The following is a 25062-nucleotide window of genomic DNA, read 5'->3' as shown; positions in this document are numbered from 1 at the left end:
CGAGTACACCAATATAAAAAATTAAAATATGCCCAATCAAATATCCCGTCATATTTGAACATTCACCATATTTTTTTGAAGAGACCTTGTACATCATTTTGATCACATAAACATCAATATTTCAAACTTCACTCGTACATTTCTCTTCAGTCTGTTTCAATTTTAACCCTGCTGCTCTTTACGAGCTCTTGAAAACAATTTAAATTAGACCCAACAATTAAGATTCTAAGAATGTGACTATGGCATTCCCCTGATTTATTTCTGGCACAAAATATCCGACAGCTATTTCAAGTAAATATCTTGCGGAAATGCCTTTGGATAATGCTGGCTCAGTTATCTTTGTGAAGTATCAGATATCCAGGTTAGGGTACAGGAAACTAGAAAAAATTAAATCTATGAGTAATCGTGTCTGTCTAGGCACTATTATGTCAGATAGTTAGATACAGCATTTTTTTTTATTGATAGGAGGAAATAAAATCATAATGACTGAATAATTGTGTTTCAAATAATTCGTGAGCAAAACAATAGCAAAATCAATACTCCTGACCGCTCTGGACTGAATGATTTCGTACAACCCATCTCGTCTTGTGTTTGTAAATCTTTTGCTGGAAAAATCCTCACTGGTTTACTTTGTGGTAAATGTTCAAGAAGTACCGAAAACTTATGTGAATTTCTGGAACTTCATCTAGCTTTTCCTAATACGACTAATAACCACTCCGTGCAAAGCTTATTGTTTATTCATCTGAAAATGGAATTTTTAACAGGTGATGATCGACTGTATTGTCAAACATGCGTCAAACTAACTGACTGTTATAAGGAAACAAGTATAACTGAGGCTCCAGTCAATCTAATAATAACACTGATGATTTACAAACAAGACTCAACCTCTAACGGAAGCAAGAAACTCTTTGGAAGGTTCGAAATAGATGAACATTTCAACCTAGCAGACCACTATTATAATATTCATGCAGCCATTGTTCACTGTGGTTCTGGCGTTGAATTTGGTCATGATTACGCCTTGGTCAAAGAAGAAACGGACTGGTTTAAGTTTGACGATAGTCGTGTCACGAAGTGTTCTGGTGATGCATTGAATTTATTGGAGCCTCTGGAGACACCCTATATTTTGTTTTATAAGAGAGAGAGAGAGGACATTGTTAGATCAAGATCTTCAGATGATGTGGTGCTGCAGGTTTTTCCGGGTTTTCCTGCAGCTGAAAAAGCAAATGCGCCACTGGAATCAATGAAGTCGCCAATTAATTTTTATTGTTGTTTTTATTTTATTTTTATCGTTGTTTTACTAAAATATTTATGGGATAAAAATTATTACCTGAGTTTGAATTTGATGTTAGGCAGTCCTAGCCGTTTATCCTGTTTATTCAATGAACTTGGCGTGAATTTTTAAATATTGTATAGAAGTTTTGTATAGAAGCTTTTTTTATAATTGTCGCCATGATTACAAAGCATTTTCTGCAAAAAATCATAATGACATAGATTGTTTTTAAATTTTTCATTCATGATTGGTTGAATGAAATTTATATTTCAATTGAAAGGATTATATTTTTACGGTATGCGACTGTATTTCAAGCGGAAATTTACTTTATTGAATTGTCTGCGGAGAGATTAGAAGAATCCAACCTCATACACAAGTCAATAAAAATATTCTCGGACAGTCAAGCGGCGTTGGAATTGACCGAATTAGGTTTTTAGAGTTCGGCAGCAGAGGCGGCCTTAGGGGGTGGCGAACGGGGCAATCGCCGGGGGCCTCGCGCAGCAACCCAAGTAAATTTAAAAAAATACAGGTGCACTTATCAGCTTCGTTAAGAAACTGAGTTTATTTGGTCGAGTGTGAATAGGTGTGAGCCACAATAAACCCTTGCGGGTTGCGGTGGAGGGTGGAATAGACCCACTCACTTTGGACCTGACCTATATTTTTACGAGAGTTTAATTTTTGGAGAAGCAAGGTTTTGGCTTTCTACTTCCTCATCTTCATACAAACAATTCAGTAATCTTCCGAAGAAAGAGTGAAACGTTCAAAATGAACTTTTTACAAAGATGTGATCATGCAGAAAATTCACTTTCAGACACAAACTGGAAGAAAAAGCCCCTTTTGAACAAGTACTTGAAATATTGACAGTAATCATTCTTGATTAATTAAGTTAATTTAATAGAACATTCAAAGGGTTCATTTTTGCTCTAACCTACATTCCTCCATTATTTAAACGATGTGTGTTTCACATAACCCTGAAAAAAAATGTTGTTATATGAAAAAAAAATACTCACAAAACTTACTCTTTCCATCCCCGAATTGTCATTCTTTGAAGAAACTTGGAAATATTTTTGCAAAACCAAATATTCATAGTAGAAACAAAGCATTGGTTGGAAAATAATAAATTGAAGAGTCCGCTTTCAAGAATCATTATACTATAAAACTAGGCTTCAAAGTAAAACACTTTGAATTAAAAATCGCTCAATTTTAAGTACGTTTCGAATATATGACACTTTTGGACCACTTTTACGACCACCATAAAGGGGAAATTGGAAATTTAAGATTCCATATTCTACATATTCACTCAACATATTCCTTTGAAAATAGTTCTGTAATGGAAATAATTCAGAAATGAATAAAAATGAAGATTTTGATATTTAAAAAAAAAAAAATAAAAATTCTCGTAAGAAGCGGTAACTTATATTTTGAAGGCGATGCTTTTCTCCAGATAATTGTTCAAAACAGTAGTTATATTAATTTAATTCACAACATGCATTCCACCAGTAAGTCATACAACATCGGAATCAGATTTATATCTGTCAAAAACAACTAATGTTTTGATTTCATCAGGAACATTGGAATGTATATCACACATTTCTGAAGGGTGTTTGACAAAGGTAATTGTTAATGTTGCAAATGTATCTAATATTCATCAAGTTATACACAATTTGTATTCACAAATATGAATAATACTAACGACACGTGTCAAAGAAACGCCAAAGTCTTGAGGGAATTCATGTATTTCCTTTGGCCTTTTTCCAAAATCATTTTGAATATTAAATCGTTTCAATTTTAATATAATATTCGAGTTTACTGATACATACGCATTAGTCCTTCTAAAAATAATATTTACTTCCTCTATTCGGGCGTGAAATCGAATGTTCAGGCTATATTTAAACCATAAACTGATAATGAAGAGTCGAACTGACGCACTTTGACGATAAATCCTACAGAGCTGTGCTTCTACAAAGATAATTCATTATTTTGATGCAAGGTAATAACATTCAATTCAGAATTCAAATGATGTTTATCTGAATGAGTGTCTGGTATTTACTTATCTTCATGTTTCGGAAAACAGTTTATTCTAGATGGTGTTTTGAAACATGCAAAGAGAAATATTTGATTTCTTAGAAAACGTTGACATAATATCGGTTCAACCTATTTTACCGAAAATACCACGGAAATTTTACAATTGCAGCGGTACCGGCCGGTACCGCCGCAACCTCTATGTCCCTACATGTTAAATTTGTAAATCTTCGAAAAATAATCTTTTGAAATACATGATGTAAAGGGCCATATTGATCAATATTGAATGCACAATGTATTTAAGGTACTAAATTGGATAATGATTAATGCCATATTGCCTAAAATAGCTTCGTAAATAAGCCATTATTTATCAAGGATAAAAAACTGTTATTGTGGGTTATCCCTTCTCCCTAAGAGATAGACATATATATATATATATATATATATATATATATATATATATATATATATATATATATATATATATATATATATATATATATATATATATATATATATATATACCTATATATAAATCTTCCTTTTGAATCACTCTTATCTATCAAAAAACCTGCATCAAAATCCGTTGCGTAGTTTTCAAGATCTAAGCATACATAGGGACAGACAGCGGGAAGCGACTTTGTTTTATACTATGTAGTAATATTGACATATTTGAAATCCACTAGTAAATGAATTATGTCGAAACAATTGTTTGGTTGAGTTGTTAAAAAGGCAATGACAAAATGTTCGACTTTAATATGAACAGAAATAAATGTTTAAAGATAAATTCAGAAATGAATTTATGAAGAAAACAAACTGTTGTGAGCTGAAACCAAAATGTAAATTAATCATTGATATGAGTTTAAAATAATTAGAAAGCTTAAAAATTATATTTATTTCAGACAAATTTATTTTTGCCTTTCTTATGAAGGTTGCCAATAACAAGTCTCCAAAATCCATTAGCATTTTGAATGCATAAACATATTTTAGAATCATCAGCATTGGTGATTATCCTTGTATTCTGGATAGGTTAGGATACATCCAAGTCACATTGATTGGAACTATTGTGTCCCTATTCGACTGTCTGGCATTATCTGAATTATATTACATCTAATTATCAAGGATGGATCTCTTCCAGAAATAAGTTGATGGTGCGGGTTATGAATTTTTCAGAGAAAGTAGTTTCAACGCGAGTGGAAGAGAATATGGGTTGAATTTCCTGTTGTAGATTGAACTCGACCTTAATTGTTTGTTTTTTATACTACTAGAATATTTTATATTTAACTTGTTTCGTTTATAACTTAACAGTGTACGCCAGAATACTGAATTTGAACTTAATTCATTGAAACATGTTTACATATTATTGATATTTCGAAATATTCATAAACATCGTTTTTGTTTCAGAACGCCGAAGAAAATGCCACATCCCCTAGCATTGAGTCACCAAAAAGTGAGGACTTAAAGGTACCAGAAGCGGTAACAAACGGTGATGCTCCTGCTGATGATACCGCTAAACCAACTGATACACCGACCACTGTGGAAGAACCAGAAAAACCTGTTGAGGAACCAAAAGCCGAGGAGCCCAAAGCTGCTGAAATAGAAGAACCTAAAGTTCCCGAACCCATCGTTGAAAAATCCGTCGAATCCGCTCCTTCTCCTGCCAAGGAACAGGAGGAACCTAAATCTGTAGAACCACCAACTCCTGTCGAGGAGACCAAAGAGGTGCGTAGCGAGGAGATCCCCCCTCCCTTGCCATCCTCTAATCCTCCATCCCCGGTGACGGTATTCGCTGAATCCACTAAAGCAGACTCTCTAACTGCTGATCAAGTACCCATCAATTTGCCCCAATCTGTTCCTGTTGTAGAAACAATTCCAGAACCGTCAGTTGTACAGTCGGTCCTTGAGTCTCAGCCCTTGGCAGCTTCTTCACCTGTAATCAACACTGTTTGCGAAAACCCTGCAGTGTTAGAAACGAAAATAGAGTCTGTATCTCAACAAAATGATGAAAAATCATCTCTAGAAACCGTTTCTGTCCCCGAGCCTTTGCAAAAAGATAATACTGAAACCTTTAGAAATGATCAAGCATCCGAACAAATTTCTGATTCCTCCAAAACTGAAATTTCAAAGACCCCTGAATGCGCAACTGATCCTTCAGCCCCTATTGAAGTTTCTCCTGATGCACCTAAATCCTCTGAAGTAGATTTGATTCCGTCACAAGAAACAGAAACGTCTCCTAAACCAGATAAAATCCCTGAGGAGGTTACCAAGTCTGAAGTGATAGAAAATCTTCCTGAAAATGCAACAGAATCAAAACAAGAAACAGTAATTTCTCCTGAGTCTGTCAAAACGGTATCAGAGTCCCAAAAAGAGAATGAGCCTGAACCTGTCTCAGAACCTACCGAAACTAATCAATTAGTTACTGAAAAGAATGAGTCAACTTTGCATGTTGAGGCAGCTGAAATTACAAAAGAGGAGAAACTACCAGACGTTTCTATGCAGGCTACTACCATAGAAGAAGTGTCGAAGGAAACTTTAGAAGCCCCTGAATCACTAACAGAATCTCCAGGAGTATCTGTCAATATTGGTGGAGCACAACTAGCCACAGAAAATTCTGAAAAACCTGAAGAAGAAACAATAGAGGATGCAGTGAAATCAATAAAATCTTCAGATGTTTCCAATGAAGTAATTGAAACTTCTGAAGTGCTCTTGGATCCCTCTAAACCTAAGGAAACAGTAGTAGTAGAAGAAAAACCAGAGATTCTTCAGGAAACTCCAAAAGATTTTAAAGAAACCGTTACAGAATCAGCCGAACAATCTTCTGATCTTCCGGAGGAGTCTGCGAAGTTACCTGAACCTTCACAATCTCCCGAAACGTGTCTGACGGAACCTCCAGTGGAGCCCTCACTTCCTAGTCCTTTATCTTCGACTGATGTAGTTCAAGAATCTTCCACCCCAGTCCCTGAAAATATTCCAGGACCAGTTGTTACTTCACCAGAATCTCAATCCCCAACGATAGAGCAGCTTCCAGAATCTGTAGTCAATCCTGCAGATTCATTGCCCGATATTTCAACAGAGTCATTACCTTCACTTCCTGAACCTCTTTCTGAAAATTTGGCGGAACCGATGTCTTTACCTCCTGTGGATTCAGTTCCCGAACCCATAGCAACTGACTGTCCTGTTTCTGAAATTTCCCATCCCTCCGACAGTACAGTTCTCACAAACGGAAACGCCAATGGACTGCCGTCACCGACTGATGAGGTTTCAGCGCTGCCGCTGAAAGAAGGACCACTGAAACAGGTGAATAGTGTTTCCCCAGTTTCCCCATGAGAAAAGTTTTTCTGTATTTGATCGGCTCATGCATTAACCTCTAGTTGCTCTTCGTTCTAGTCTTTTAATTTATAGTATGTTTGTCCCCAAACGTGATTGGCTGGAATTGTGCTAACAGATTGATTGATTATTCCTGAATGATAATAACATTTCCCATTCCCACTAAAACTTCCTTCAATTTGTTTCCTTTAGTTACGTTCAGACATTGTGTTATAGAGAAAGTCTCAGTTTTTACTGTTTATTTATAATCGCCTGAAAATTATGTAAGTAGTACCTATTCTAGATGTTTTATATATTTCACATAAATATTTCGTTTGCATATGACAATAATGTGGAGAGTTGTTGTCAATAACCAGTTTTTTTTTTATTAGAATAGAATATGGAATATTTGAGAAAGAATGGTTTGGTCTTTCTACTTTTCCATCTTTATGCAAAAAACGTGAAAATCTTCCATAGAAGAAGGCAATCAATTTCAAAATGAACTCTTTACAAAGATTCCCACGTTCTTTTGTAGAAAGCTGAAGAAGTAGAAAGCCATAACCTTCCTTTTCCAAAAATTCATCTCTCCTTAAAAAACACCCCTTTAAATTTGATATACAATTGTCTTGAATCAACAAGAAGTGCAATTTTCTGACAAAAGATTTTAAAAATCGTAATACTTACATTCAATATAACTTATTTCAATTTTAAGAAATGTTCAAATTTATGAATAAATAAATTACATTTTAACAAAAATCGATTTGCAATACATTTAATGATATTCAAAATCGAGTATTCTCAATGTTCATATTGCAAAAACCTCAAGGAAAAAAAACATTGTCGATGTATTCAAAATCTGAAAATATCTCTGTTATATTCATTACTTAGAGGATTTTGTTTTTCTACTAGATTCAGTACAGGCAATTTTATTTTTCCACACTTACAAGTAAAAATAGTGAAAATTATATGGACTCATATTTTGTATCGAGTAAAATCCTACAAACCTATTGACCAAGTGTAGTGGTAAATTTTGGCATATTCATTCATCTATCTTGTTTCCAGGTTCCTACTGAAACTTCAAATGAAGTACGACAAGAAGAGGGAGATCAGAAGATTATTGCTGTGGTGAGTTTCTTCCTTGATAATTGAGTATTTATAAAATATAATGACAATCGTCTTTGATTATGCTTGAGTGTTGAACTTGAGCTGAGGTGCTTGATCACCCCAAATAAGGAAAAAGGATAACAGAATAATAAGAAAATTTCAATAAATCAAGTGAAACAGTCATGTAATAATATTGACTCATCAATTGATGCAACTAGTTTTCCTTTATCATCAATGTTTTGATATCAACACTTGTTCACAAAAATAATTTGAAACTTTAATAACTTCTAATTATTATATGCGAGCGCTTTTGATAGGCTGTGCTATCATCTTCATGGCTCTACTCAAACTGAACGTTTTATCTTCTTATTTGTTCTTTTTACGGTTAGAAAGCCTTAGTGCAGGTATTTGTCCTCTCCTTTCATCCGGATGTCTCTTTAAATTTGCCTGTACTTGGATTACATCAGGTAATTTATTTTATGTTATTTATTTATTTATTTACAAACTCTACAGAACATGGCCCATACATCTTTGAAGCCTTGTTTGTTATATTCAGTATATGAGATCTAAATGATAACTCATGATCAAAATTAACACCAAGGTCTGTTATTTCTTGAGTTCTGTTGAGTTTTATACCGTCCATCTCGTAGCTGTATATTATACTGACTTTTTTCCGGTAGAAGGTCATAGTATTACACTTTTGAACGTTGAATAACAATTTGTTCTTTTATGACCATTCAACGATGTTATTTATATCATTTTGTAGATGTACACAATCTTTAACTGTTGAAATTCTTCTGAAAATTTTCATGTCATCTGCAAACAACAAGTAGCAAGATGATGTGATATTTTTCTTCAAGACTGTTGATAAATAAAATAAATAACGAAGGACCGAAGTTGGAACCCTGGGGAACTCCAGCCGATGCAATAAATGGACTGGACTTATGCCCTTTCACTATCATACTTTGTTTTCGATTTGATTTCATCAGGTTGGGATGAAAACCAAAGTCATATTCTAGGGTTCTTAGTAGAATTGGATGTGAGACTTTATCAAAAGCTTTAGCAAAGTCGGTGTATATTATGTTCACTCTAGCACGACTATCCAAGTTTTCAGCTATAAGTTGGGTAACATTGTTAAGATTACTAACAGTGGCTCTTTTTTTCATGAAGCCATGTTGGAACTGTGATATTTTAGGAAAAAATAATCTATAGAGATGCTTGACAATGACAGTGTCGAAAAGTTTGGCTGGTGCCGATAACACTACCACCGGCCTGTAATTGATAATATCGAAGACTGGAATAACCTTTACTTCTTTCCAGATGTCAGGAAATGTTTTGCTTCTCAAGGACAGGTTAAAGATAGTTTTCAATGGATAAAACAAGAAGTCGACAAGATCTTTGAATATAATTGTGGTAATATCCTTTGTGTTGGTGGTTCTCTAGGTTCATTGTTACTAGGAATGTGTATTGTTTTGTGGAGTATATTGAATGTTAGGTCTTGTTGTGTTTTGATTTGTATTTGTTCCTCGATAAGTGAATTATGACTTTTAACCAACAAAGAACAAACAAGAAGATAAAACGTTCAGTTTCAGTAGAGCCGTTAAGATGATAGCACAGTCTGCTATCAAAAGGGTTCGCATATAATAATTAGAAGTTAATAAAGCTTCAAATCCTTTTTGTGAACAAGTGTTAATATTGAAACAACCTCAGGAAGTTAAAGATAAACAAACAACAAATAATTTACATCATAAATGATATATCATTTTTTAAAAAAGGAAACCACCTGTTGTTCCACATGGTTCTATTCAAGGACTCTAATCCGGTAGACCAGCCTTCTGAAAATGCTCAACATGAACTTGTGATTTTTTGTCTTGTCACATTTTTCCCTCAGTATAATTCTTCGTTAGGCCAAGTTTTGTCCTGATAATGAATCTTTTTATTCTCACGTTGAATCTTTCTTATCTGCTTTAGGTAATGTCTCCTCCAGCAAATAATTTAATCATTTTTTATTAAGAGAGATTTTCTGTTTTGTTTCCCAGCTGAAATTTGAGTCCTTTGAAGTTTCCCACAATTTCTTTCTGCGTATCATTAGAGATGTACTTTAATCTTCTTTTAAGGCTCGCATTATTAAGTTGAGAGTCAGTATTTCTTTCTTAAAGTAAAATGATGTACTGTTTTTCTAATTGAAATTTTGTAGTTTTCATCAACAGGCACAGTTTTTCTTCCTGAAGATGATGTTAGTGATTTCACAGCTTCGTTTTTTCTGTCGTTTTTGAATTTATATATCGATGATTTCGAAACTCCCATCATTTACGAACAAATTTCTACCAGAGTGTCAATGGTATACGAAGGATTTTTGGTTATGAGAGCGTCTTATGTATTGAGAATAATAGTCTTTTCATTAACATTAAATTTTCGAGACAACACCAGCGCATCTCGAAAATTTGTTGTTTGCAATGTGTTTTTTATTTTTCAAATACGTATCAAATATGTCTGATGATGTTTAAAATAGTATTATCATCGATACGAAAAAACTACTTTTCGGTGAGTAATTTAAATGAGAACTCATTATTTCTTGGGAAATTGAAATAAGTTTTGTGGAAGGTATATTCATGAAAATTCATTGTTACAGAGCCCTGAAGAAGAATTTAAATAAATTCGAAACGTCGGCAAGAATATGCACTAATAACGTTTTTTTTTTCTACATTATTCCCAAAAGGGTAGTTCAGTCAAATCTAATTTTGTGTCTTATTTTTATTTGGATGGATGAAAAAGTGGATAATATTTACTGTTAATGACAAATGTTCTCTATCAAATTCAATAATTAAAAGCATTTCTAAAGTCCAGTTTTTGAAATTTATATTTTTTGCAGAAATAAAAGTGAAGGGATATATTGAAGAGGTTGTTCACTAATGGGTGTAAATGCATTTATTTCATTGTTATTTTTAAATAAATGTAATAATGTATTTGTCTAAAATATTATTTGCAACAAAAATAAGTTCCCTTTTCTTTGCATTGCAATTGGCAAGCCTCTGTTACCTTTTTCCATTTTTTGCAACAATTGAAATTTGTTTGGTGCAGTAACACAGAATTAACAGAATACACTATCACAGAATCAATAAAATGTATTATTTATTACTACATTATGTTATTAAAACTCTTTTTTTTTATTTCAGGATGCACCAGCAGTTGAGGAATAAGACTTCTCTTTGAAAAAAATGTTTCTTTTTTACATGCATTACATGGACTCTATGAAAGGTTAGAAAGAAATAAAAAAAATAATGTTGATCATTCCTGGCAGTGAACAAATTTCTGACCGAACAGGAAGCAAATGAAACTGCCATTAAAATTAGAACCTAGAATCTATGAATGTCCAACGCGCAACATAAAAAATGTAATTGAGAAGTTTTAATACTCCTATATTGAAATATTTTATATTGTCTTTAGTAGAAGTCTTGGGACAGTTTTTATATGTCGTTCAATCGACTTTTTTATCGTATACAATTGTAAAATAAAAGAGTTAGCATAGTTTTTAGTATTTTTTAGGTGAGCTCATTAATTTTCCCCTTTGAAAAATCCATGTATTTTTGTCACATTGATTATTAAAGAAGTCATAATTAGTTATCAATTATTGATTTATCATATCTGTAATTATTCAGTTTTATTTTAGTGTTTTCTTTAGATTAGAGACATATCTTATGCATGAGAAGGAGAACGTTAAAGCTAGCTCGGTGGTTTCGAAGTGTGAGTTCAATGTTTCAAAAGGATTTGTAGAAAAAATCGGGCATTATTTAACATAAAGTGAATCGTAATTTTGTCTGTATAAAAATCATTACCACTCAGAATATTTTCCAATTATGGATGTGTAGAATAGCAGATCATCGGCTGTCTTATAATAAGTATACAGTGTGACTTCGTGTATTTTCTGCTTCAGGCAGCTAACTCACCCTTGTTTGATATTTTTCTTTGGTGGTACAGTATCACTTTTCTTCAGGAACTCCATCATCAATAAATGTTCAACTTGGATAAAATATTTGACATAATAAACAAATAATTTTTCTGTGACTTTTTTAGTTTTATATTGTGATGATTGAAAGTTTTTGAAAATCAATTTGTGTATATGTTCAACTCCAAAAAGAATACTTCATCTTTATGGTACTGTAATTTTTATCCAACTACAAATTCATTTTGAAAAATAGCGAACGACTGTGTGGTTTGAATAAAATGTATAATATTAGTTGGTTTTGAAATTGAAACAAATTCCAAGTTTTGTACATTACACAACGAAAATTGATTTTAACTGATGTTTGGTATCTCAAAATTTTAATATGTTAGCATAGTTTTTTAAGTGAGGAATCTAGTTTCGATTTTACCAACTTGAAACTGTATTCTGTATTCATCTGTGTCCACAGCTCTTTGATATTTCGCAATTATTGTATCCACCGACTTATCAAAACGGCTGTGTGTAGGTATAAAACGATTATCGATAATAAATTCTCTTCGTGTATGTGTGAATGTGTTTATAATATAAATATACAATTAGGATGTTTCCTAGTTTGTTCTTTTTTGTTTTCACCTAGTTTATCCTATTGAATCTCCAAATATGTGTTGAAATAACTTTTCTTTTAATCACATGTTTTGTCAACCAAGTTGATATCATCAAGAAATGATCTGAATTCTTCAGAATCAAAGTTTTTTGAAATCTTTGAACATAGTTGAAACATTTGCAAAAATCCAATATAACAATACCTACCATGTAATTATCATCGTGATTTGAATTATATCAAGTAGAATAAACTCACATAAAAGTAACAATCAATCAATCAATAATTTATTCAATCCTGTGGATCTTACAAAGTTATAGACCAAGTCAATTTGGAAACAAATTCCTACAAATAAAACAAAACATTGAGTATATCAACACTAAACATGCAGAGTATACAGGGTCTTTCACGACGAGCGTTCGTTAGGAATATATGGAGAACGATTCAAAATAAAAACTTGAAATTTTGTGCTAGTGGGTTTTACAAAATGGCTCTCTCAACTTATATATTTTCAACTTCCGACCTCTTTCCGTTATACCGGAAGTTGAAGGCAACTTCCCTGTTTCAAATGGAACACCATTTATTTTATTACATTTTTGAATTTCTCAGCACATTTTAGTCCCGCTTTGTATAACAATGCCTATACCCAAATTTGTTAGTTTCCGAGATATTGATTTTTTTATTAAAAATTTGACAGTTACAGCACCACTCCGAAAAAAATCATAACTCATAGACAGTAACAGTTGAAAATGTGAAACTTCACAGAATCACACCTTGAGCATCAAGTCATGAACAGGTCCATCGAATTTTCGAAAATAATCTAACATCGAGAAAATTGATGGAAGACGATTTTTTCAAATGGAAACCATACACTATTCTATTATTTCTGGATACTACGAATGTCCTATACCTATACCTAAAATACACCCCTGATATATCCGATTTTGGGAAATATTTGAAATGTAAATCATTTGAAGCAATACCATACCAAGGAAACTTTGAAAAAAAAAGTTACAACAAATATGTCAAAATTTGATGCGATATAATTGACGTGTATTTCGTAGTTTTCTATTTATGTGCAAAATGTCTCGTTTGGGGTATTCTAATGAAGATTTCCTGAATTTAATAATCATTTATGGTGAACGCAATAAGATAATGGACAGAACTTGTCGTGTTTTTGCAGAAATGCTTCCAAATCTACACAGACCCAATAAAAATATTCTGAGAAGACTTCTAAGAAACTGCCGTGATTTCGGATCTATTTCGTCTGTCATCAACAAAAAAAAACATTCGTAAACAATGAGGACATCGAAATTGTAGTTTTGGCCTATTTCACAGCCTATCCAGAAAATTCGTTGAAAGACGCAGAAAAGTCACTTAGTATTTCATGTTCTTCAATAAACCGTATTTTAATCAAACATAAGTGGCCTCCCTTTAAATATCATCAGGTTCAAAATCTGAAACCTCACGACTTACCTGCACGAGTGAAATTCTGCGAATGGTTTCTTATCCATACGTTGGGTTGGGACGAATTTCGTGCGCATTTTATTTTCGTGAACTGTCACTGTGGTGCAAATTCTACTGAAGGTTATAGTTTTTATAGTTATAGATAAAATGGATATGGACAAGTTGATAAAGGATTTTCGTAAGTTACAAGGTGAACGTCAGCGGGCGAAGCAGATGCTAGGTCAAGGGGGTGCGAACCAAGCGGGTGCAAACCCGCTAACGTTTCAAGTCCTAGTATTTCGAAGAGCAACACTGCCTGAAGAACTTGAACTTGAACAACAGACAAATGTGATTGTAATGGTGACACAGCATTACCTATTATTTCGGCTTAGAAATGGTTACATTTTTTTTTGTCTGAGTAATGGCAATGTTGGGGATGAACGGAATATTGAAAGCTTTGATGATGGCGAACCCGAAGAAGGCGAAGAGGAGTGTGAACCACCAACGAGAATAGCAACATTGACAATTTTTCGATCAACACAATATTTAACTGTAGAGTTCGCTGATGTGCCCCAAAAACGACTATTTATTAGGGCTCTAGAGCGATTTTTAAATTTAAGTTGAGAAAATGCATACTATTAATAGGTTTATTCATTGTGTTTTATTCTTTTTGTAGCCGAGCCAGTTCCACTTCCACCCACTCTGGAAGATCATCGATGATGGATGATGAATGATATACAAAAGTGTTTCTTTCAATAAATAAAAACATTTAGTAAGTAAGATCAGTTGTTGATCGTTCTTTTTTCTAACTGTCTCTATTTTATTGTCTCTGATTGAAGCATAAATGTTTCTAAATTAAAGTGTATTCATATGTGCTGAAATGGCCCAACAGAAAAAGACGAATTTTTAAGACGAGTTTTTAAATGGTAAATTTTCTTGGCCGAAACCGTATTCACGTTTGGCAAATTCTTTAAAAATTTTAACTTTTCAAAAGTTATTTTGAAAACCAGGCTAAGCATGAAAATGTGTTGTGTTCTGAGGGGGCCTTACTAGTAGTTAACAGAACTCGGATAGTAAAATTTATGATTCATATAGTAATCCGCTACCCGTCAGCATGGGCGTACCTCAGAGAACACTAATAGGCCATATTTTATTTTTGGTCTATGTAAACAATATTTTTCCGTCTTTCAGGTCTATTTTGCAGTGTACAAGGCTTATTAAATTGAGACCTCAAAGAAATGAGCGGATCAATATTTTAACAGACAGCAAGAGCGCACTAGGGGCTCTGACAAACCCGAAGGTGACATCAAAACTGGTCTGGGAATGCCATGAAGAACTGAATGAACTTGCAAACAGGAACAAGTTAACTTTGTACTGGGTGCCAGGGCATTCAAGAATCACAGGTAATGATAAAGCTGATGAATGCGCTAGACGCGGATCATCAACTTCATATATAGGTCCTAAACCAGCTCTGGGGGTACCAAAATTATTGGTACGAAACCAGATTAGGACATGGACCAATAAGAAACACAGAGTACTGGACAAAAGTACCTGGCAACAAACACAGTAGAACCTTCATTAGGGAACTGTCCGAGAAAAAAACCGAAGAACTACTTCAATATAGTAGGGAATGGCTCAGAATAATTACAGGGTTACTAACCGGTAGTTGTCCGCTTAGAGGACACCTGAATACAATGGGGCTGTACAACGAAGACCTCAGCTGCAGATTATGTCTGTCGGATGTAATGCAATGCTCTTCGTGGTATTAGCCAGGGGAGTAGTTGTTTTCTGATAGGTTTCAGTCCATTAACCCACAGTGTAGGTGAGTCGAGACTGGGGTCTGAACGAATTGTTCTTTTAGCTAATTCGGAATACTGTATGTAGACGAGAAGAAAGGCAAGAGAAAAAAAAGAGACTTCCTTTCCGACCGTGAAAGAGGATGGTTGTGCCGATAATGACCGCTCTCAAAGATGGCACTTGGATGTCATAGTCAGAATGGAGTCCAAAAGTGAGGAGTATACTAAAGCAAAGTAAGGGGTTGTTGAAAACAAGAAAAATAAGTAGTGAGGATTGGCGGCCCTCTAAGCTAGTAAGCAGGGTGGATATCGACGAGGTCGTCAGTTCTATAAAATACATGAACGTGTGTATTTGTGTCAACTCCCGATCTAATCGACACTGGATTTGTTAATTCCATCAAACTTTCGAAAAAATTCACGAGTGAGATGGAAGTGAATAACTGTGAATTTTCTAGACTTGACCATCACTAGAAATAATATTAAACATACTTTTACAACTCATTATACACAATTCGCCTATACATCCATACCAACATAAAGTAGCAGCATTCAATAGTATGATTCACCGACTTTTGAATATTCCACTTTCAGAAAGCAATTTTCAGAGAGAACCGATTTTCATAAAATATATTGCTGTCAACGACGGTTACGAGATGGATATTATTGCCTGAATTCTTTCTAAATAATTGCAGAAACAAGCTCACTACCAGGTCTATCCAGTTTCAATGAATGATACTAAATATTAACTGTAACATACTTTGGTGATCTTACTAGTTGCAAGTTTTTAAAAAAGTATAGAATTGGACGTAGCCTAACATAACACAATAATTTGAGTAAAATCTTTAAAAACAATAAAGATAAAACTCCAGTGTCAAATAGATCGGGAGTTGACCTGCTTTTATATCGGATAAATCGGAAGAACTTTCTCCAAAAGAATAAAAAAGCATAGAAGTAGTTTTTTGAATGGAAAGACTAACTCAACATTTGCGAATCATCTTTTGACAGAGGGGCACGAGTTCAATCACCATTATGGCGTAATACATTTAGAAATCAATAAATATAAAAATTTGGGATACTACTCAATGATCAAATATATCCAAATTGTTCCCCTTTGCTGAAATTAGTTTGCAACGAGGAAATTGGTACATAGGATAGATCTTGAAAGTTGTTCCTAGATAGGTTCCTAGTTCAGGTAATGAATTCATGATGTAGAAATTTGGCACTGTTTGAATATTGATTGATTCTGGCTTGAGCAAATAGATTTCTTGAGATTATTTTGGATGAGGTAAAGCATGACTCCTTTTCTTTTACTTATAGGAATAACTGAGAGAGTTTTATTGACATTGGCCTTTTTGGAAGCAAAGGATAAAAAAATGACAGTAGTGTATGACAGTATGACAAGCATATGACATCTCAGTATGACAACCTTATAGGACACAACTTATATTTTATATGTTGTTTTGAAAGGTAGACACTGTTTAACTTTTAACACACTCCCTGAACAGAAAATATATGAACGAATAAACATTCAACATAGAAAACATTACAAATAAGCAATTAACACTCCTTGAAAATAAGGAATGATCAGACATACAATACTGATAGAACATATAGGTAGGAGCATTAACAATGTAACATATTGAATAATGAATGCAAAAAAAAGTAAATATTACACTAAAAATGCGACAAACATTAGGCACAAAAAAAAAGCACATAAGAGTGCAGTTTTATAAGGCACATGAGAGTACAGTTTTAAGAACACATTAGCTGTTCCCTGAGGAAGGCAAATTTAACAGCTCCAAGAGGTTTTGTTAGAATATCAGCTACATTTTGATCTATAGGGCAATAAGTAATCTTAAACCATCCTTTCTTAAAATCGTCTTTTATAAGATGACACTTTACATCTATATAAATGCATTTTCTTGTAAGCTGATTGGCCTTAATCATCTTGATACAGCTTGTGTTGTCTATCTGGAGAACAACATTGATCTTGTGTTCGAGCAGTTCTTCAAGGACGGATTTTACATATTTCATCTCCTTACAGCAATGAGCCGCTGCAATGTATTCAGCTTCAGTAAATGATTATGCAAGGGATTGCTTTCGTGAGCACGAAGCAATTGGTCCATTTGAATATTTCATCAGATAACCAGTGGTACTCTTTCCATCTTTTTTGTCTCCTCCATAGCTTGAGTCGCAGTAAACCTCCGGAGTGTATCTTTTTTTATTTTTGTTGAAGTATAGTATACCATTTGGTTTGGTTCCTTTCACATACCTGATGGTTCTTTTGACATTTGAGACATGATGTCTTTTAGGATTCTTGGTAGATCTGCTTTCAAAATTTACTGCAAATGCAATATCAGGACGGGTTTTGCATGATAGATAAATCATACTTCCGACTGCAGATTGGTATGGGAAACTTGATTCATTATTCATCGTTTCCTCATGGGTGTAGTCTTGATATGCTATAGGAGTGTTTTTCTCCTTTGTGTTTCCATCCAAATTATACTTTGCAATAACTTCTTGACGGTATTGTTGATGAATATTCCATCTTCTCTTTAGCTAATTTGGATACCCGAGTAATTCTTTGGTTCAAGTTTGACTGTAGTTTCAAACAACTTCTGCATCTTGGACAGCAATTGTTTCATTTCATTTGGATCTTCAACTATCAGGAGACCGTCATCCACATGAATGGCAACAAATAGTTTCTTTCCTGAAGTAGATTTGAAGACACACTGATCAGTCAATAGCTGTTTCAGCTCTTCTTGTTTGAGGAATTCAGTGAGCCGTTTGAACTATTGCTGTGGTGCTTGTTTGAGTCCATAGATAGCTTTCTTGACTTGCAGATTTTCCATGAACATTGTATCCTTCAGGCAGATGAATATAAATTTCTTGCTGCAGATCCCCGTAGAGGAAAGCTGATTTTACATCAAAGGTGCACATTTGTAAATTTTCAAAGGCTGCAATGGCCAGAGGAGCATTCGAAGAGAATTTGCTTGTACAACAGAGCTGTAGATTTCTTGATAGTCGAGATTCTTCTTCTGCTGACATCCTCTTGCCACCAATCTGGCACTTTTAACAGGCACATAGTAGAAGTCATAATTATTCAAATTACCATAAAAGCACAACACAGAATTTGTACACAACAGTATTATGTTTGTTTGTATGTAGTTTCTCCTAAAATATCACAGTTCCAACATGGCTTCAGTGTTAGTAATCTTAGCAATGTTACCCAATTTATAGCTGAAAACTTTGATAGTCGTGCTCAAATGGACATTATATACACCGACGTTGCTAAAGCTTTTGATAAAGTCTCGTATTCAATTCTTCTAAGGACCCTAGAATATGATTTTGGTTTTCATCCCAACCTGATGAAATTTTTCAGTTCATATCTATCTAATCGAAAACAAAGTGTGATAGTGAAAGGGCATGAGTCCAGTCCATTTATTCCATCGTCTGGAATTCCCCAGGGTTCCAACTTGGGTCCTTTGTTATTTATTTTATTTATCAACAGTCGTGTTAAAAATATCACATCATCTTGCTACTTGTTGTTTGCAGATGACTTAAAAATGTTTAGAAGAAAATCAACAGTTGAAAATTGTGCACATCTACAAAACGATATAAATAACATCGTTGAATGGTCAAAAAAGAACAAATCGTTATGTTCAAAAGTGTAATACTATAACCTTCTACCGAAAAAAAGTCAGTATAACATACAGCTACGAGATGGACGGTATAAAACTCAACAGGACTCGAAATAAATAGACCTTGGTGTTACTTTTGATTATGAATTATCATTTAGATCTCATATACTGAATTAAGAAACAAAGATTTATGGGTTTGTAGATCGCAACTCTAGGCAATTCAGCAATATTACCTGCATCAAACATTTGTATATCACTCTTATTAAAATCATTTTGGAATATGCTTCCATTTTCTGGTGTCCTCAATATAACTGTCACAAGTATGGCATTGAAAGAGTTCAAAACAAATTTCTGAGATATCTTCACTTGAAAGAAACAGGTAACTATGACCTTGATATTTGAAAAGTAGTGCTACTTGAAAAGTACAACATACAAACCCTCGAGAAAAGAAGAGTACCTATTTGCTTACTTAATATACTTGTACAAGATGATACATAGTGAAGTGGATGATCCCTGTCTTCTATCAAATATCAATTTCAATGTACCTGCTTATGAAACTACCTATATCCTTTCGCACATTTTATATTGTATCAGCAAGAACAAATTATTATCAAAATGCCCCATTAAATGCTATGTGCAAAGCCTATAATAATGTACAAAAGACTGTGATATCTTTCTCCAAAATTTCACTAGTTTTAGAAATAGGTTGTTTGAAAAAGTATAACTCTTGTTGATTATTTTTTTTATAACTTTTTTGTCATTTTGTTGTAGGTATGTGATATTTACCTTTCCTACTCTGTAACAGGGCCATGGTCAGTGGAGTTTGTAAATAAAATAAATTAAAAAAAAAAAAATATTTGTATAAGAGCCATGACCTAATGATGACTTTTTGCCTTTTTTGTATTCATACTCAAATAATTGATTTCTGATTCAACTTAATGTATTTTAGATATTTATATTTACGTACCTATATGTAATTATATTCTGGAAATTTGTATGGAATCAAGTTCAACTTTCATTAGTTAAATAACTGGGGGAGGCTATAAAATCTAGAATTGAAATATTTGTTTCCATTCATACTTATTGAATATAAATATGAATTTATTGAAACAAATAACTGTATAATATACCTTCACTAGTTGAATGGCCAGTTTGATTCACAAAAAGTTCATGCATACAGTTGCATTACAATTACCAAACAGAAAATGATAGATCATCAAGTAATTTTTTGGCCTGCTCATCTCTACTGAAATCTCTGGTAACAGAACAACTTGCAGAACATATCACACGACAACTTATTTGATAAATAAATATAGTAAAATCCTCTCTTCACTGACGCCATCTATGAGATCAATAGAAAAGCACGAGTATCAAAAATAAACAAAGCTCCCATAGCAGTCGGTTGCAAAGCCAAGTTTCAAATCAACTACCGAACAAGATTTGTCTCGTCTTTCACTGCAAAGCAAGTAGTTTTTTGGGATCTGATTTCAATAACTTATTTGATGTTTGAGAAAAGATTTCTGCATTTTTTCCATTCTATTTTTCATTTAATCCAAAATATAGCACAAAAAAAGAACAAAATTTAAATATGACAAATTTTTTGTAACAATTTTATAGAACAGTGAGCATTAATAACTGAGTTATTGACAATCAGTTCAATGTTGTTTAACGTTTTTGATGCTTTCTGAAATTATTCAAGTAGATCACCTACACACCGCGGTTTCGAGGTATTACCTCTCATCAGCGCAGGAAAGATCCTACCCGAACAGCAAAGTGCATGGGACTCTATTAAGTGAAACTGCAACTGTGTCAGATAGAAAAATATTTTTTGACGATTTCAATATCGATTTTATAGTAAAATCATCTTCATTGGATGAACTTAAAAACACTTTATTATCCTTTGGACTAACTATAATTATTAAGGAGGCTACTCGAATCACTGCCTCCAAATCTAGTTATCTGGACAATATTTTGACCAATTTGAATCCTCTTTTGTACAAAGCAGGTGTATCTGATCCATTGTTTTCTGACCATGCAGGTCAATACTTTTTTCTGCACAGGCGAAAGTCGTAAAGAAACCCAAAAACCAATTTGGACTAGGACTATTTCAAGCAGAGGTATGAACAAAATGCGTTCGTCTTTGCTCGAATTCGACTGGACTATTTTTATCTCAAGCCCAGGTACTGAGGTTTTGTCTTCTCTGTTGGTGAAAATTTACAATGATCTTATTTATGATATATTTGCAATGAAACCAATGAAATCGAGGTTCACTGTGAATCCTGTGTCTTGGTTCAATGACGAATTGAGAAAACATTGTGATAATCTATCAGAACTGAAAATTATATGTGACAGTACCAAGGCACGTGAAGATATAAATAGCTTTAAAACTTTTAAAAAATACTACAATATGCAACTCAGATATGCAAACAAATCAGCAAGTGATTCATATATTATTGAGGCTAAGGCTACCTGGAACATTGTGAATTTTCACAGAAAGAAGACTAAACAAAGGTGTGTCTCAGAGAAATTAACTGAAAATGACTTTAATAATTTTTTCTCAAGTATAACCGCCAATATTGTAAAATCCCTACCTAATCTGCCTATCTCTGAATTGGTGAACTTCAGAAATTTTCCCTCTCATGGCTCTTCATTCTTTTGAACTCCTGTTACTTGTGATGAAGTACAAAAAATCATTACATCTTTGAAAAATTCAGCTTGCCGGATATCAATGGAATAAATAGTCGAATTATTAAGGAAACTCAGGATATTATTCTTGTCCCATTTACCAATTTGATAAATCTAATCTTCAAATCAGCTAATTTTCCTAATATCTTCAAATATTCAAAAGTGATACCTCTCCACAAGAAAGGTAACGAAGAGATTGTCGATAACTACAGACCTATTTCTATTATAAGTATCTTTTCAAAAATTACTGGAAAATTAATTAAGAAAAAACTCACCAAATATTTCGAAATCAACAATTTTTTTTGCAGTTATCAATTTGATTTTCGCAGAAACTGCTCTACCACCACCACCAATGCTACTATGAGTGTTGTTAGAGGCATAGTTGAGGGACTTGAGATCGGGGAGGTTGTGGGGGTCACACTATTGGACCTGTCAAAGGCCTTTGACTGTGTTTCCCACAACATTTTACTCGAAAAACTGTCATATTATGGTTTTGATTTGGGTTTGATTGAAACTTACCTGAATAATCGTTTCCAGAGCGTTTTTTATAAAAATACATTTTCTGAGCTGAGGCCGATTGACCTAGGTGTACCGCAGGGATCAGTTTTGGGCCCGCTTCTGTTCGTTATTTACACCAATGATTTTCACAACTATATGAAGCCATGTCACAGTGTACTATTTGCTGACGATACATCCTTGATATACTCTTCTATGAATTATTCAGCTCTTGTTGATAAGTCTATGGAAATACAAGAAAAAGCGGAGCACTGGTTCAGAGTCAACAAAATCCAATGTGTCAAATTATTGGGTTTTACTCTGGACAATAGGCTAAATTGGTCAAGCCACATTTCAAGTTTGAAAAGTAAACTATCGAGTGCCTTATTTTTACTTAGACAGCTGAAACCAATAACAAATTTAACTACGGTGAAAATTCTAGTGATGCTCAATGCATTTTTATATTACAGAAAAAAGCTCTGAGAATTCTTGCTGGAATCGATTTTTAGGGATTCTTGTCGTGAATCATTCATCACTCATGAAATTATGTCGGTGCCTTCTTTGTATGTTTACTCAAGCCTATTAGATATTCACAAAAGGGCCCCCTTGTTTCCTAAGCAATCCGGTTTACACAATAATGATACACGTAACAGCAATTTTATTAGACCTCAACGTTTCAGGCTGATGAAATCACAAAAAAACTCCTATGATTTTAAGTTGTATAATGCACCTCCTGCCAATATTGAAAATATGAATATGTTTTGATTTAAAAAAGTTATAAAATATATTTTTAAAAAAAACTGTTTTTATTCCACTTCAGAAAATTTGAACTTAGAACTTTTGACGCAAGGAATATGCTCGCCGAACCTCTACACTTAATTTGAATATGTTATAATCTACCTTGTAAACTCGTTACAAATTTTTACTGTTTGTTTTTCTGACTTTCATAAATGTATTTTATACATAACATGATCAAATAAATATATCTATCTAATACCACGTTGGATCCAGCCTGGTAGATGAAGGTTTCATATATGCAGTGGAGCCGGGTTGAAATTAATCGAGTCCAGACTTTGCTTCGTGCACTAACAGAGTAATACCTCGAAACCATGGCCTGTAGGTGATCTACTCGAATAATTTCAGCATGGTCCTCCTGCTGGATGAACTAGTAACATTTACGAGACTATAACCTCTGTGAGGTATCTTGCACAAATGTCTGTCAGATATAATTCAATATCCAGAGTAGTTGTTTTTCGGCAGGTATTTCGGTATAGGTATTTGGGAGCGCTGAATGTTTCATTCCCTTATAACAGTAATGTTATCATTGAAAATGTCATTTCTATTCACATAATTTCCTGAAAGGCGAGAGAGTTGCAGCAATTTGAAGGTACATTACAAAAACTTCAAATCCTAAGGACACTGGTTCTTTATAGGTAATTTGTGTGAAGTACATAGTATTTGCAACTAATAACTATAGTATATTACAGTTTAAGCTTGAGGAGTAAAGTTTCTTATAAAATCTTCATGATCAAATCTACAAAGCAATCGTTTGAATATTAATGCCAAGAATTAACCTCACATATCACCATACTTATTCTTGGGCACAGAAAACTCATTTTCCTCCAAATCTTGCAGATCCTTATTATTTCTAGATGGTAATTTCATAGCAGGCTGCCTATAATTTCCAACCCTCTTGTTTTGATATTCTTCTCGATTCTGCTTCCTCAACTCATCATATGTGGTTGTATGTTTTTGTATTGGTGGCATTTCTTCTTCATATATAGGATTGTCAATAGATGGTCTATTATAGTCATCAAGACCAGGAATTTCTGGTCTATCAGTATCAAGATCTAGACTATTATTGGGATTCAAATCAGTGTATGTATCAGCAGATCCCATACCACTGAAAGGTGCCAGCGACATTCCAGGACCAAAACCTGGATCAACAGTCTCTTTCAAGTTACCTCTTCGCTTCTGTCTTAATATTTCTCCCAGTTGACTGTTTGGGAGCTGCATCAGTCTTTCAGCACATTTTGACTGATAGGAAAATTTGCCAATGAAATAGCCAGCAAACACACTAGCTATAACTTTGGGTACGGCTCCAAATCTTTGATTGGCTTTGAGGAAGCCCGTTTTAACCCCATAATAAGCTGATCCAGCTAAAACTGCACTTAGTGGTAAACATCTTTGGTAAAAGCTATCTCTGTTGCATTCTTTAATAACTTTTAATTCTTCAGCAGTGAATTTATAAATTTTTTGTGAAGCTTGTGGATCCTGAAACGGTCGTCTTTGGTTACCACCCGCTTCAACGTCAGTTTCTGATTGTATCATATCGAAAATGGCATGGAAAACTATTTATGAAAATCGTATACTTTCGTTCAAAATGTTCACTCAAAATAGATTTGGTTATGTGTGGATTTTAGGTTTGTTCTGGTTCTAACATCCGGGACTGTTTGGAAACTGCGCAAGACATGATGCGTACAAGCAAAATATCTCAAACAGCCCGAAATAGTCTTGGACACTTGGTTAAACCAGAACGCATTTTGAGGAGACCACTGTGCCACCTATCGTATATAAAGATGAAGACTGTTGATCATGTTCATTTTTTATATCGAAATGATTATATTTTTAGGAGTGATTAATTTTTGGGAAAGTTTTTGGCTTTCTACTACTTCGTCTTTATATAAAAGAAAAAGTGGGAATCTGCCGAAGAAAGGAAGGAAGCAATCAATTTTGAAAGTAGTAACTCTATA

The 25062-nt window shown here is 33.8% G+C and overlaps 2 protein-coding genes across 6 annotated transcripts in view; one reads left to right on the top strand and one right to left on the bottom strand.

Moving 5' to 3' along the window:
- The window catches only part of LOC111514586 (uncharacterized), a 255565-nt gene extending 243314 nt beyond the window's left edge, over positions 1-12251 (top strand). For all 5 annotated transcript variants that reach the window (XM_074180217.1, XM_074180218.1, XM_074180219.1 and 2 more), the window contains 3 exons: positions 4697-6589; positions 7661-7723; positions 10879-12251. In XM_074180217.1, coding sequence (XP_074036318.1) covers positions 4697-6589; positions 7661-7723; positions 10879-10902 — 1980 coding nt within the window. In that variant the 3' untranslated portion in view covers positions 10903-12251. The remainder of the gene's footprint in view (positions 1-4696; positions 6590-7660; positions 7724-10878) is intronic.
- Positions 12252-23717: 11466 nt separating this feature from the next.
- asrij (OCIA domain-containing protein asrij) lies at positions 23718-24780 on the bottom strand. The gene has a single exon (XM_023170844.2). It carries the CDS (start codon positions 24638-24640, stop codon positions 23885-23887), a length of 756 nt encoding a protein of 251 aa, XP_023026612.2. The 5' UTR covers positions 24641-24780; the 3' UTR covers positions 23718-23884.
- Between the last annotated feature and the right edge of the window lie 282 nt (positions 24781-25062).

This window comes from Leptinotarsa decemlineata, unplaced genomic scaffold, assembly GCF_025532065.1.
Source record: "Leptinotarsa decemlineata unplaced genomic scaffold, Ldec_3_MD MMD2_tig00026294_RagTag_RagTag, whole genome shotgun sequence".
NCBI lineage: Eukaryota > Metazoa > Arthropoda > Insecta > Coleoptera > Chrysomelidae > Leptinotarsa > Leptinotarsa decemlineata.
The sequence above is the reverse complement of the archived record's forward strand: the minus strand, read 5'-3'. Positions and strand labels throughout refer to the sequence as shown.

What these genes read in the sequence shown, in the direction of transcription:
- asrij (XM_023170844.2), bottom strand. Translation starts at nt 24,640, where the DNA reads ATGATACAATCAGAAACTGACGTTGAAGCGGGTGGTAACCAAAGACGA.